The sequence below is a fragment of the Coptis chinensis genome, chromosome 3 (genome assembly GCF_015680905.1).
Source record: "Coptis chinensis isolate HL-2020 chromosome 3, ASM1568090v1, whole genome shotgun sequence".
Taxonomy (NCBI): Eukaryota; Viridiplantae; Streptophyta; class Magnoliopsida; order Ranunculales; family Ranunculaceae; genus Coptis; species Coptis chinensis.
In genome coordinates this window covers 18,167,675-18,183,023 of record NC_141458.1, presented here as the reverse complement: position 1 = coordinate 18,183,023, position 15,349 = coordinate 18,167,675, and the positions used below count along the sequence as shown (strand labels likewise).

General features: G+C 45.1%; 1 protein-coding gene across 1 annotated transcript; it reads right to left on the bottom strand.

Annotated features, from left to right (window-relative positions):
- Positions 1-11,602: 11,602 nt before the first annotated feature.
- LOC147508393 (uncharacterized) lies at positions 11,603-15,015 on the bottom strand. Its single transcript, XM_086600929.1, has 2 exons — positions 12,600-15,015; positions 11,603-11,915 (listed from the first exon to the last, which is right to left on the bottom strand). The coding sequence occupies exons 1-2, from the start codon at positions 14,887-14,889 to the stop codon at positions 11,827-11,829; spliced, it is 2,379 nt and encodes a 792-aa protein (XP_086457055.1). The 5' UTR covers positions 14,890-15,015; the 3' UTR covers positions 11,603-11,826.
- Between the last annotated feature and the right edge of the window lie 334 nt (positions 15,016-15,349).

Here is a 15,349-nt window from a genome sequence, read left to right as displayed (position 1 = left end):
TCGATGGAGTAAGCAATGAGGCCTGGACTAAGAGGCCGTTGTTGCTAGTTGGCAACCATAGCGGGTGTATCCGCAAACTAGGATTTGTAACATATCCGGTGGGTAGGAACACTTTTCATTTGTTGCTTTTGACGCGTTTGATAGTTGTTCTAACAGTCCTTGTTTTGCTTTTTGATTCGCAGAGTTTTCCGTGAAGAAGCGAATCCCGATCGTGGGGAGATAGAGAGGTTCGCGGTTGACTTCGTGAAGAAAAGCAAGAAGCCGCCTGAAGTTGCACACTTTTTTGTGGAAAAGGGTGGGCTGCGATCCGGAAAAAAGGAAGGCGAAAAAAAGAAAGCGAGGTCAGATAAGGGAAGAAGTGTTGGAGACGCGAACGAGTGACTTAGTAACACGAGAAGAGAGGCACCGGGTGCATGGTGGGGTGAGGCGACCGGCTAGAGGCGATACCTCAGGGGCTGGGGGATCAAGCTTCCGCCCTAAAGGAGGTTCGATCGATGCGCCTGTAGAGTTGGAAACGGTGGTTTTCAATCCTCGAGCGAGGAGCAGGTCGGAGAAGAGGCCGCGTGAGGTCTCGGAGCAAGACGCTGTCCGAAAGTTAAAATAGCGGCCGCACGCTTGGGAGAGTTCAGCGGCCGGGGGGTTCGATGGTGGCCCAAATTTGGGCTATGGTTTCGCCCGAGTGGAGCGCCAATTCGACTGAAGCAGTCATGGACTTGGCCACGTTCGGCGAGTCTAGTCTATGCGCCCGACGGGCGTGAACCTAGTCCGCGACGGCGAAAAGCCCAGCGTAAAGGCGAAAGTGGAAAGGCCGGGTGACGGTGACGACTTGGAGGACATTTTGTGTTCCTAGATGAGAATGGGCGCGAACGTCTTGTGAAAGCGGAGTGATTGTAGCTTCCGGTCGAGCAAGATATCGGGTTACTGTTAGAACGGATAAATCGGATGGCAATCGCAGGAAATGGATGAAAAGGGTGGCTGATAATCTGAAGCGAATGGAAATTGCACAATGTTTGGTCGCAGCGTGTCTAATCGTCATCCGATGTATTTGTCTTTGTATAGACGCCGTTGTTTTGTGGTTATTAACCATGCGTGTGTATTTGCAGTGATAAGTGGGTTTCGAAATTGAAGGAGATTACCGCAAAATTCATGAGGCGGATAGAGAGCGGTGGTGAAGCTGTCCCGATGAAGCAAGAACGTCCGGGGAGGCCTCAAGATGGAACGCGAGGAACTGGAAGATCCAAGAAAGCTCATCAAAGCTTTAGTTTGGCCAAGATGTTGAAAGACCACGAAGTTGAAGAGTCAAGCAAAACTACTGAGGAGTGAAGAGAACGTCCCGGCGGCCGAATCGGGAGATTGGTAGTTGAACGATTATGCCTTACACCGCAAGAAGGTTGCTCGGGGGCTACCAAAGCCTATGATGTTACGGGCCTTGATTTCGTTGAACTGGAGGCGGACTACAACGCTTTGAAGACAGATCATACACGCTGCACATCGCACATCGGGGTAGACCAGGTGTTAGGAGGAATGAGTAGGGATCCCCCTGCTTCAGAGGTCGTGCCTACGACTGCGATATGGCCCGATGGCGGGCGTCGTGATGTTTCTTGAGTTTAGATTTGGATGGAGTGTCTGTTATTGTAGGTGGGAGGGAGGCTGAGATTGACGAATCACTTGTGCCCGGAGGGTTAATTGTTGAGCCCCGAGATGGCGAGTTATAAATTTGTTATGTTAAAATTTATCGGCTTATAAAGCCGCGATACATTAAATTTGGTTTCTGGGGGTAACTGGCGCCTCGTCTTTTACTTGTATGCTTAAGTACGATGAATGACCTGGTGCTCCGTGCTATGTTGGGGTACTCATGTGAGAACGAAGATTATTTAACCGGGTTGGATTTCCTAAGTAGTCTCAGCAACCTGGTTAACTTATTATGTTTCTATCTTGCTAATACAGATCGGTGATTGTGCGTATGTCATGATTGCCGCTTGTTTCTCTATTACTGCTTGCTCGACGATAATTGTGTGTGATCACGGTGCGCATAAGGAAGAATGGTAAGTACGTTGTGATGACAACTTCGCTGAGTTTGGCTAGGAAGTTTGCATGAGCGTCTTGTTGTTAAATTATCCGCAGCTCGGAGGTGGTGCTCGTAATGTGGCGACCAGGTCGCTTGCTTCGGTTCTGTGAGGCAGGTCGAATCGTTTCGTGTTTAGTGTCATTAACGGCAGTGTTCCCTCGCGTGCCTGACACGTGGAGGGATACGAGCGGTTCGAGGAACATAATGATGACAGGTAGACGACGTTTGGCGTCTCAAGGTAATTATGAGGCGTTTAGGAAAAGACGTTTCTTATGGAATAAAAATGGCTTATCGTATACCAAGAGAAGTATTTGCTTGCCTTCTTCCCAAAGCTTCAGTCTGTCTTCTTGCTCTGCTCACTTGCTGTGCCTCTCCTCCATTGCTGCTTATTCAGGTATGTTTATTCTCTTCTGTGAGAATTCTTTCGTTGATAAAAGGGTGGGATAAAACCTGTAGCTCATGTGACAGTACGTTTGTGTTCTAGGTTTTTATCATGGCGAGATGTCATCCATACGCGAGGGGAACGGCATGAGGGAAACTTCTCCGCTGATAATGGAAAAGATGGAGTTTGAGCCTCACGTGCATGACGATCGCGGGAAGAGGAAAGCTTTTTAGAAGCCCGAAGAGTCATAAAAGCGTCCCTAGGAGGGGCGGGCGTCCATCCGGCGGCATTGTTCTTTAGGTCGCCCTGGCGGGTAGGTGACCGCGGATCGTCATCTCATGAAGTGTAGCGACTGGCCGAAGGTCGCGATCGGCCGGTGAGAATTCGTCCCCGCGCTTTGGGGATGTGGGGAGCGAGTTCTACTACGTGGGGAAGACTGGGAAGAAGCGTATGGTGAAACGCTCGGATCAGAAGCTTCCACTTTCGGTATAGCGACCGATGTCCCCGAAGGGGATCAATCTTGGATGGTGACAAAGGCGGGTGAAAGATGAGGACATGGAGACGCTACTGGGGACGATGGATATGGCCGCTTGTTTGGTAAGTTCTTGGTAGACTAGGCTGTTATGTTATCGATGACGACAAACTGATTCTTGGACTTCGTTCGCGCAGTTTCTTGCAGGGTATGATAAGTTGAAAGAAGTTGTACAAAATACCGAGGCTGATGATAACCCTCACGTCCGAAATGGGGTGTATCACGAAATGCGTGGGGGCTGACAAAAGAAAAAGTTTGGAGGTGATGACTACCAAGTACCAGAACGCTACGGCTGAAAATGCTGCTTTAGTGATTGACGTGACGGAGTTAGAAAGGGAATTAGCTGTGGTGGATCCACTACGCTAAGTGCGGAAGGTGACACGTAAAAGCGAAGAAGGCGATCATCGAAGCTGTATCGCGTATGCGCTCTGACGAAAAAAGTATGATCTTGTTGAAGAAAACGATTGCGGCGATGAGCGAGGGCATGGGATCGTGTAATCTTTGAGGTCGGCATACATCTTTAGCCGACTAAGCGGGACCAAAGATAAGCATGTCATCAATGAGAGTCGATAAGGTGATCTTCATTTGGCTCTGTCAGCCTTGAGTTGTAAGTTTCGTTTACATTTCTCTCTCTTATACGAGAGTCAACAATAGAGCTGTGTTTGCAGGCTTGCCTGAGCAGTTCGCCATTTTTATTCAGGGAATTGGTTTCCACGAAAGTGGCAGTTCAATACTTGGTTAATTTTTGTAATTATCATCGATCTGGATTTCCTGGGTAATCCCAGCAGATCGGTGGATGTATTTGTTATGACGCATGGTTATATAATCTGATTGGTGATGTTCCGTATGCATGTTGTCGTGTACTTGTGTGTAACTAGCGCTCTGCTTAGTTTTCTAGAAATAGGCGTCCTGCCTTGAGGTCAACCCTAGAAATGTAGGTCGTCGACGTGACAGGAATTGGAGGGGGATATGGATCCTGCGAGCTCCAGGGAGCGGTCTGCTCACGGAGAGCGTTCTCGTGTAGTCGATCCTCGAAATGTAGGTCCTCGACGTAACAAGAGTTGGAGAGGCGATGTAGCCTGTGAGCTCCAGAGAAATTTTGCTCCGCGGGAGAGGCGTTCTCGTAAAATCGATCCTAGAAATATAGGTCCTCGGCGTAACAAGAGTTGGAGGCGAGGTAAATTTGTGAGCTCCGAGCTCTGTTGTTTGCTCACGGAGGCGTTCTTATGTAGTCGATCCTAGAAATATAGGTCCTCGGCGTAACAAGAGTTGGAGAGGCAATGTAGCCTGTGAAGCTCGAGAGAGTTTGCTTGCTCCGCGAGGCGTTCTCGTGTAGTCGATCCTAGAAATATAGGTCTTCGGCGTAACAAAGAGTTGGAGAGGCGATGTAGCTGTGAGCTCAATTTGTTTGCTCCGCGAGAGCGTTCTCGTGTATGAGAGTTTAAAGCGTTAAGCGAAAAGTATAGTGGTCGCATTACATCATATCGCGGTAGTAGGTAGTTTTGATGCCGATAAATGGAATAACTTATACTAGGTAGTATAAAAATTTAACTTTACATTTACAATGCTGAAAAGAAAATTTACAACCACCAAGGATTTATTGATAAAATCTTTTCAGCAGATAGGTATTCCATGGGCGAGGTAACAATGTCCCATCTTGAGTTTTTATCCAGTACGCTCCATTGCCGACAACGCGTTCTACAATGTACGGACCTTCCCAAGTAGGGGCGAGCTTGGAGTCGTCTTGCGTCTTTTTTAGCACTAGATCGCCAGGCTGGAAAGATCGAGGATGCACTCGTTTATTGTAGGAGTTCTTCAGGATTTGCTGATAAGATGCGACTCGGATTGTGGCTAGGTCCCGCCGTTCTTCAAGCAAATCGATCTCTCGTGCTAAGACAGAATCATTGTGTCCGGTTTCAACGAGCTCAGACCGGGTCGTAGTGACTGTCAGTTAGGTGGGAATGACAGCTTCTGTGCCATAACACAAGGAAAATGGAGATTCCATCTTGAACCGAAATAGTGCGATGAGCCCACAAGATGTTTTCCAATTGGTTCGACCATTGGCTCCTGTTTCTTTGCAATCTTTTTTTCAAATTTTCTAAGATGGCCTTGTTCACGGCTTCCGCTTGACCATTACTCACGAAAATCTTGTGGAGTAAAAATGCATGAACTATCTTCCACATTCGCGAGAAATTCTTTAACAGATTATTCCTCGAATTGGGGTCCATTGTCCATGACGAGTGTGTGGCAGCCCAATCGGTGATGATATGAGTCGGATGAAATTTCGGACATCGATTCTTTGACATGGGCTAAAGGAATGGCCTCGACCCACTTGGTGAAATAGTCGGTTGCCGCTAAGACGAAATGAAAACCAGTGCTTTTCTGGGGGACGAATGGTCCCATAATGTCCATGCCCCACATGTGAAATGGCCATAGGTCGGCGATATTGATCATTTCGGCGTCTTGGTGAATGATGTTAATGGCGAATGTTTGACATTTTAAGCGCTTCGAGAACGTATGCTTTGGCGTCGGTCTGCATCACGGGCGAAGTAACCTTGGAAATTGCCTTATAGGCTAAAGAGCGACCTCCCAAGATGGTTTCCGCATTCGCCTTCATGGATTTCGGCAAATATCCATTGTCCCTGCTCTGGAGTAATACATCGCAAATGCGGTCCACCAGCAGATTTCCTAAATAACTTATCATGTAATATGCAATAACGACGCGCTTGATATTGGATTTGTGCAGATTGGGGCGCGCTCTGCGGGGCGTGCCGCTTGATAGTCCATAATGGGTCGCATCCGAGTCCGTGTCTGACGGTTCAGAGGAAATAGATCGGTTATGACGAGGGCTTGCTCGACCTGATATGCAGGTCGATCGACGACCTCAATGAGGAGTTGTCGTGGAGTATAACTCGGTGTTTGAGTGGCTAGGTAAGCCAGGCTATCTGCGTGACGATTCTCATCACGCAAAAAATGATGTACGGTAGCTTTCTTAAAAGAAGGTAACAAATGATGAACGACCCGAAGATATTTCGAAGGTTACCTTCACGAAAGTAGTGTACTCCTTAGCAATCTGGCGAATCCATCCTCGCGAGTCACTAAAACTTGGAGCTCTTTTGCACACCGAGTTGTAGTGCCATCACGAAGACCCATGATCGATTGCCAAATTCGCCTCGTTATTGGAAGATCTCGAAATCAACTGATTTTTCAACCATAACTCCTTCAGACACTAAAAGCGACCCGATGCCACTCCCTCCGGGATTGTTAGAGCCATCAACAAAGAGAGACCAAATTGATTTGACGCGTTCTTTAACAACAACAAACTCCATGTCGGGTTCCCGTGTGGGTCTGAGCGGGAAATCAACAAAGGAAATCGGCTGACGACTTGACCTTTTGAAGCGAGGTACAAACTTCATGTGGTGTTCACCGAGCTCCTGGGCCCATCTGACCATACGAGTAGTTTTGTTTTCTTTGTGGAGGAGTTTCTTCCCGAAGGAAGGTCGGTCGATTTGATCGGATGGGCTTGAAAGAAAACGGTCTCGAATTTCCTTGCCCGAATACACCAAAGCCAGCATGCGGCTTTCAAGGAAAGAATAATTCTTCTCGGCGTGGAGTGGCCTTGCTTGTGAAGTATATTGGCTTTTCTGAGTTGTTAAGCCTCTCTGGAAGAGAACCGAATCTGATCGCCAAAATCCGAGATATAGCCCGGTGTCTCTCCATCTTTATTGGTTAAGGCGGGAGGCGTGGTGAGGTATTTTTTTGAGAGTGGCGAATCGCGTGATGGCATTGGTCATTCCATGAGAACCGCCTTCTTCGAGGAGTTGTAGGAACGGACGACACTTGTCGGCGCTCACGGATATGAATCGATTAAGTCGATGCATGCGACAACTTCGTATTTGCTTCTTGGTGCGTGGATCGGGCATGTCTAAGAACGCCTCGATTTGGTCGATTTTGCTTCGATCCCACGTTGTGACACTTGATAACCGAGAAACTTACCAGAGGTCGCTCCAAAGAGGCATTTCTCTGGGTTCAACTTCATTCGAGTGCGGCGCAATCTGGAGAACGCTTGGTCAAGGTGAGTAATATGGTCGACTGCTTTTTTGCTCTTGACGACCATGTCGTCGATGTAAACTTCCATGGTTTCTCCTAACAGGTCCTGGAACATATCAGTTACGAAACGCTGATATGTCGCGCCAGCGTTCTTAAGGCCGAACGGGAGGACGTTATAGCAATAAATTCCTTATTTAGTAATGAACGAGGTCTTCTCTTGATCTTCCTCCGCGAGTGGGATTTGATTGTATCCGCTATATGCATCCATAAAGGAAAGCAGTTCATGTCCGCCGTCCGATCGATCGACCGGTCGGTCAATCGTGTAGGGAAAACTATCTTTCGGTGTTTCTTGATTGACATTCGTTAAAATCAACGCGATAGGGATTCTTATTGGGGACCACCACGATGTTAGCGACCCAATCGGGGTAGTCCACCTTTCTGATGAAACCGACTTGCTTGAGTTTGTCGACCTCGTCATTAATGGCTTTTTGAAAACACGAGATAATCGACGAATTAACCGGGGCAACATTAGGGGCGTTACATTTAACCGATGACACGCTACACTGGGTCTATATCACCGGGCACATCAATATACGACAATATCTTTATTCATAGCGGAAAATTTACAAGTTGAGCCTTGAGTGTGGGGTCAAGGTTTGCCCCTACATATACAAACTTGGGGTCGCTTATCAGGTTCTAAGTTCACTCGCTCTCTGTCGACTGTTGAGATCTTGACGACTTAGAGCGCGACGCTTCTTCGCCGGTTTGCACTTCAACGACTGGTGGAGAGTGCATTTGTCTGCGTCTGAACTGGATCGGCAACCGTGGTGACGGCACCGAAACTGAATAATGTCCGTGGTCATACCGAGAGAGGAGTGATGGGTAGGAAGACTTGTGATGTAACACGGGCCTGTGAATCCATCTGGTTGCTAACGGGTTTGCCAACAATAGCAGGGGGGTCGTCTGGGATCGTGACTGCAGCATGAATACCAACTGAGGCGACCTTGGGAATCTTTTCTGATGAAACGGCAACTGTTGGATTGACCTCGGGAGTGTAAGTGGACGACTTTAAACTTCTTACCGAGCCCCCATGTTGTTTTGATCGCGTGTAACAACTGTGTCGTTGGCCATCGTATAAGTGATCGGTTCACTGCCTGTGTAGAGTGGTGTACTATCGGTCTGCCCTGCTGACAAGATTTGGTTACAGTGATATGCTTCCAGTTGATTGCTTCTCAGTTCCATCAGTCCTCTGGGGCCCGGGAAATGGAGAACTTGATGCAACGTCGATGGTACAGCTTGCATTTGGTGGATCCATCGTCTTCCTAAGATGGCATTATAGGACGACGGGATGTCCAGGACGCTGAAGCGCGTATTGCAGCTGACTTTGTCCTCTTTAGATCCCACTGATACTGGAAGGATGATATCACCGACTGGGTCGGTTCTGGAACCGTTGAACCCGTAAAGGGGGGCAATTGGGTCTATCAGAACTGACTTGGGAACACTCATTTCTTGGAGAGTATGGTAAAATAGAACATCGCAGGAACTGCCCGGGTCGATCAGGACGCGCTTGACGGTCAAGTCGCTGATCCTGACGTGGACGACTAATGCATCATTGTGAGGAAGACAGACCTTGTTAAGATCGGTCTCTGTGAAAATAATATCTCCTGACTGGCGACCTGAGTGGCGTGGAGCATGTGCTGCTTGGGAAGTAAAGTGATATACTTCTTGAAGAGCACCAACACGACGTCTTTTCTCTCTGGATGAAGTAACTGAATCATCGGGGAAAGTAATCATGTGAATTGTTCGGGCGTTGTCACGATCGGAGGAGTGTTGTCTGCGTTCGTGACGAGAACGATCTTGGGGACGACCTCTGTTGTTGGGGCGAGCTTGAAAGTCTTGATGGTGACGGTGATGCGGAGATCGACTACGTCCTCGGCGAGGTGGAGAGCGACTGCGCACTCGGCGAGGTGGAGAGCGATTGTGCACTCGGCGAGCCATAAGCTTATGACGCAAATCACCGTCAGAAATGTTGGTGTAATGCTTGATGTGACCAGCTTCGACGAGATCTTGAAGATAGTGCTTAAGCCCCCAGCATGCATTGGTTTCATGACATTTGGCTTTGTGGAATGCGCAATATGGCTTGTCAGGTCGATCGACTGGCTGCTTCACATCGGGGCGGAAGTACGAAGCTCGCTGGATCTTGTCTAGGATGTAACTAGGAGATCGTGTCAAGACAGCGAACTTTCTGTTGTTATCTTGTCGGGTTCGTGCCTTTGGTGCTTCTGCGACTGGTCATTTGCTTTGGCTGCTGGGAATTGTCAGAGATCGCTGCTACCCCTTGGTTTTCGGCTAACCCATTGGACTGCAAACTTTCTTGCAACTTGATATACTTGTCAACTCGGGCGTACAGTTCGGATAGCGTTTCGGGGCGTTCCTTCATCAACGATCTGGAGAGATCGGTATTATACTCGACAAAAAATGCCGCCGTGGCAAAAAAGACTCTTCGATCCGCTTTCCATACACAACAACTCGGCCTTGAATAAGCCTAAGAATTGGCGAATGGTCTCGTCTTCTGAATGATAGGCGAAAGCAATAATCGAGATCTGCCTTCTTCGCCTGTATGCACGCGTATTGGGGCAAACAGTCGGTAAAATCCGCTCAAAAGTTTTAATAGAATCGGGCTTGAGAGAGAAGAACCAATCGGTCGCCATCCTTGAAATTTTGGCCGGAAATAATCGACAATGAAGATGATCATACTCAGAAGAACTGTAGAGGGCCAAACTCTGAATGTAGCGAGCCACATGTTGACCAGGACAGGTACTGCCATCATACATGGGGAAACGGGGCTCGATAAAATCTTGAGGAGAAGATTTACTGAGAACGTCAGCACTGAACGGGGACGCGCGGTATGTCTTGAGCATCTTTTGCACAATGTGGGTGGCATCTTTTTTGACTGCACTCTGCCCTATCCGGTGTGACAATTCGTTAATCTGCTGATTAACCTCGTTGATGCCATTTTCAGCAACATTGCCAACTTGTTGCTGTTGATAAGTGTCAACTTGGGCTCGTAAGGTAGCATTTTCTTGCCGGAGCAAAGAAATGCTTTCGTTGGTTACACCTAGCTGTTCGGCAAGGTTCTGAACCTGAGCTTCGAGGCTGACCATGCTTCGTGGGCTTGAAAATTGCAAATTTTAGGTTAGGATAACGTGATTTCTCAAGTAATCGAAACCACAGACGGCGCCAATGTAAAGGTGTGTTTTGGGTTTCTTGTTGGGACGAAGTTAAATTCGGCGAACCGCCTAAATCCCTCTTGTTGGTTTTTTCTTTCTTTTCTTTCAGAGGAATCGGGCCCGGCGTAGTTCAATCGGTGGTATTTATAGGCTTAGGGGAAATGTCAATCTAGAAGGCATGTGTGTCTATGGTACACGCGATGTAAGGTGGGGATCGTGAATGAGTATTGAGTGGTTATATTATAAGTCGTGTCGATTGGGTGTTGGGCGAGGTTACCCCTATTTCCGGTGGTGGGAAATACAATCAAGATTTTGGTAATGATTACCCCGGTGGTGATCATTACCCGGCGAACTCCTTTAGCCATGTGCTCGCAAACAGATATCTTCGCCGACCACCTACCGACCGTAGGAGCTATTCGTAGGGGCGTTCTTGGAGGTCGATGTATTGAGTTCGCTGTACCTGAGTGTTCTTGAGGGAGCTGCTTACAGTTCGGTCTTGAAAGTCGATGTCCTGAGTTCGCTTACGTTGCACGCGTGCATGATAAGATATCGCTCCCCTACAATGGCATTTTATGTTTGGCCCTTTTCATTCCTGGTGCACCACCTCTTGTTTCCAACATTTTCATGTATAACCCCATCACCAGGGAGAAGCTACCCGTCCCTGATGTTAGATTTCCTGAATGTGAGGATGATCCATAATTCAGGTCAGGTTTTGGTTTCGATGTCTCTGAAAAGAAATACAAATTGGTATTAGTTTTGTTGTACAAACTAATTAAATCGTATCCCTAATTCCCTATACAGAATGAAGTGCTAATTCATACAGTAGGCAGTAAGATGTGGAGAAGAAAGGTTGGTATTGTCCCGGATGAGCTTTATGGAGCACATGGTCAAACTTCGTTTTTATCTGTGGACGGGTCTTTGCATTGGATTGCAGTGAAATATGCATACATCCACACAGGTCGGTGAATAAATATACGAGAAAGAGTTGGCATTCATCCACACAGGTCGGTGAATAAAAATTCGCACATCCAAGTACGTATGAGTTATGCCAACTAAAGTGTTTGAAGGAGACATTTCCCTGTATCCCAGACGTAATTCCTAGAACAAAATAAGTTTTGAGTCACCGTGGAAATTCTAAGTTTCCAAAATGTTTTGCAGTTGTTCGGAAACTACAGTAAAATCTAATGAAATTTTTGCATATCAGGCTCTACAGAGGACCACTACTCTATTCAAACCTATGCATAATATGAATCCCTGCCTAGTGCCTTGTCTAGCATGTACAACATTCACGTCCCTCAGTAGTCCGTATTCTAGAGAGAAGTGACACGAACAATCCACTATTTCCTATAATAAATGTGTTCCATTATATATTTAATAGTGAATCACTGTTACAATCGAGGGGGTAAACATGGTACAGTAGATAGGTGTCTTTGTTGCATACAAATTCTAAGATGATCCCTTCGAAAATAACAGAAGTTAAGAAAGTATTGAAAGAAAAGGGTATGTGATACATGTGAGTATTTCGTCCTCACTGACTCCTAGAATTCACAGTTCACATCCTGCATCAGCTCTCCAGAGAATGCTCTTCTTTGTCCTCAAGAACTTTTAATGACGTTGATGTGATCCTTCTTTCAAAATTCAGCTTTGACTTGCCTAACAAAAATCAAAGATGATTGTAAGATCATACTAAAAAATAGATGAACAAAAATCTAGATTTTAAAATGAAGTGCCGAGCCCATGACTAAATCAATACATCTCAACATCTGTATGCCAAAGTCTGCTAATATATTATAGCCAACCACACGCAGCAACCCATAAAAATATGCCTGAATGCAATTGAAGATGCAGCACTACCTAACAAGCCGATATAACAGTAATGAAAGAAAATCTATCTCAAATTTCTTCTGTAGTGTTAACTAAATGATGAGTTCCCATAAAATATGTACATCACTAGCCCAATACACTCACACTGCTATCCAGTAACTTAAACATCCATTTATGTACCAGATCGAATATGCAGCACACTAACTAAAATGTTATGAAATAAATCAAATAATCAAAATTTCCAACTTCACGTTTTAGTTTCATTTTGTGTGTGGGCCTCTGTATGTGTGTGTGTTAAGGGAGGAAATAGCAGCTACTACAATAATTTATAGTTTTACGTTGATATACTAACAAAGTAACAGACCAAAGAAACAGAAATACAAAGAAGAATATGCGCCGTAGACTTATTACTGGATGAACACCCAAAAAAAAAAGGAACTGACGAAAACCACTCCTAACCACAGTATTTCAAGATATAACTAGTTAACCACAGAGTCAAATTGAGCACATTACCTTTAACATAGCCTTTTAGCAGGTGCTTGAGAAGCATTAGCATTTCTTTACAATTTGGTCCACCTTCCGCAAACAAGTCCACTAGAATAGAAGTAGTTTTTGCATCTGGTGAGAAACCCTTGTCAAGCATGGTATTGAGAAGTTGCATTGCCTTGTGGGTATCCTTTTTTTGTTCTAGCAATCCTTGGACCATGATATGGAACGTGAAATCATTTGCAGCAAAACCCTTCTCTTGCATCTCATAAAACAAATCCTGGGCTTCTTCCAATTTCCCTTCTTTAAAAAATCCATTAATCATCACGTTGTATGTGCTAGTGTCAGGCTTCAACTCCCTAGTTGAGAGACTATAAAAGATTTCCTTTGCCTCAACTAATTTTCCTTCTTTGCACATGCCATCAATAATGCTGTTGTAAATCGGTACATTAGCTTTTGCTCCATTATGTTCCATCACACGGAACAGTTCCATTGCTTCAGCAGAACAACCATTTTTGAAGAGGCCATCCATTAATGAACTATATGTGATCTGCTTTGGTTTTTTCCCACAAGTTATCATGTCTTTCAGAAGCTCTTTTGCAACCGAAACTTCTCCACTCTTGCAAAGTTCACCTATCAGGGTATTATAGGTTATAGTGTTGGGTTTGAATCCCTTAAGTTGCATCTCCTTGAAAACTTGAACTGCCTCGTCCATCCTCTTAGCCTTGCAATAGCCATTGATCAAAATGCTATAGCTAACTACATTAGGTTTAAACCCTTTTTGAGACATCACTTGTAAGAAATCAACAGCATCCTCTGTCCTACCTTGTTTAAAAAGAGCATCCACCAAAATGTTAAAAGTTATTACATCCGGTGTGACATTCTGTGCCAACATTTTGTCAAAAAAATGCATGGATTCTATCCATCGACCAGATCCGCATAGCCCGCAAATCAAAGAGTTGTAGGTGATAACATTAGGTGTAAGGTTTGTGGAGGTCATTTCCTGAAATAGATTCAATGCCTCGTTCACCAAATTCTCCTTACAAAGGGTGTCGATAAGCATAGAATATATATAAACAGTCGGAGGAAACTGTTTCTTTTCCATTGCCCTCATGAATTGAAGAGCAGCAGTAGAATTCACATGCTTGCAAATCCCGTTCATTACAATCCCATAACTGACTCCATTGCATGGATATCCGTTTTCCAGCATTCGGGTAAAAAGATCCATTGCGTCGGCCACTTTGCCCCCTAAACAGACTCCCTTAAGCAGAGTGTTGAGAGTAATAACATTAGGTGTAAGGTTTGTGGAGGTCATCTCCTGAAATAGATTCAATGCCTCGTTCACCAAATTCTCCTTACAAAGGGTGTCGATAAGCATAGTGTATATATGAGCATTCGGAGGAAACTGTTTCTTTTCCATTGCCCTCATGAATTGAAGAGCAGCAGTAGAATTCACATGCTTGCAAATCCCGTTCATTACAGTCCCATAACTGATTTCATTGCATGGAAATCCGTTTTCCAGCATTCGGGTAAAAAGATCCATTGCGTCAGCCACTTTACCCCCTAAACAGACCCCCTTAAGCAGAGTGTTGAGAGTAATAACATTAGGTGTAAGGTTTGTGGAGGTCATCTCCTGAAATAGATTCAATGCCTCATTCACCAAATTCTCCTTACAAAGGGTGTCCATAAGCATAGCGTATATATGAGCATTCGGAGGAAGCTGTTTGTTTTCCATTGCCCTCATGAATTGAAGAGCAGCAATAGAATTCAGAGACTTGCAAATCCCATCCATTACAGTCCCATAACTGACTTCATCACATGGATACCCATTTTCCAGCATTCGGGTAAAAAGATCCATAGCATCGGCAACTTTACCCCCTTTACACAGCCCCTTAAGTAGGGTGGTGAGAGTAACAACATCAGGCTCAAATCCGCGTTTGAGAATACTCCCTAAAACAGCAAAACCGAAATCCACTCGAGCCGTATTGGAGTAACAATTGATTAGTGTATTAAGTGTAAAAACATCAGGTTGAATAGCAGCAGCATCCATCCTTTTGGAGATAGATAAAGCGACAGAAAAGTGGTTCATCTTGACAAGTGCTCCTAGTAAATGGTTAAAAGGGGAAATGGAAGGCGAGTGTTTCATCTGAATCAAGTTATCGAACAGACCCAAAGCCTCATCGAGTCCAAGTGTTCCTGATTTACATCTGTCCCGTACAAAACACGAGAAAGAGGAAGTGTTGGAATGGAAAAGAGAAAGAAGAATTGTTACCCTCGATAATCGAACAACAGATGCTTGTCTTCTCCACAACGCCATTTCAAATCAGTAATGGTGTGACTTTGATGTTCGGAGAGGACGAGTTTGGTAACTTTGGTATATCCGATCCAATTATTTTTCGCAAAATTTTCAGATATTTCGGAATCGCCAAAATTCCAAGTAAATCAGAAATTTAACAGTGTGGGAGTGAGTGAGCGTAGCATTTCGTTAAGTGTAATATATGATATAAGGCATTTTCACCATTTTTGATATTATATTTGGCAAGTTTAGAAATTTTTTATTTTTTTTATTATTTGTGACAATGTTTAGAATAGTTAGAAAATCAAATCTACAAAATATTAGTCTAATCTGAAAACTTATAAATGCCCTAAAGATTTTGAGTTTGTTAACAGTTGTCAAGAAAATTTTCTTAATGTAGTCAATAAATGTCTTCAGGCTGTTCGCAAATACAAACTCAAATGAGCAGAAGTTAGCTTGTGGATCTCGCTCTTTCAGTTAA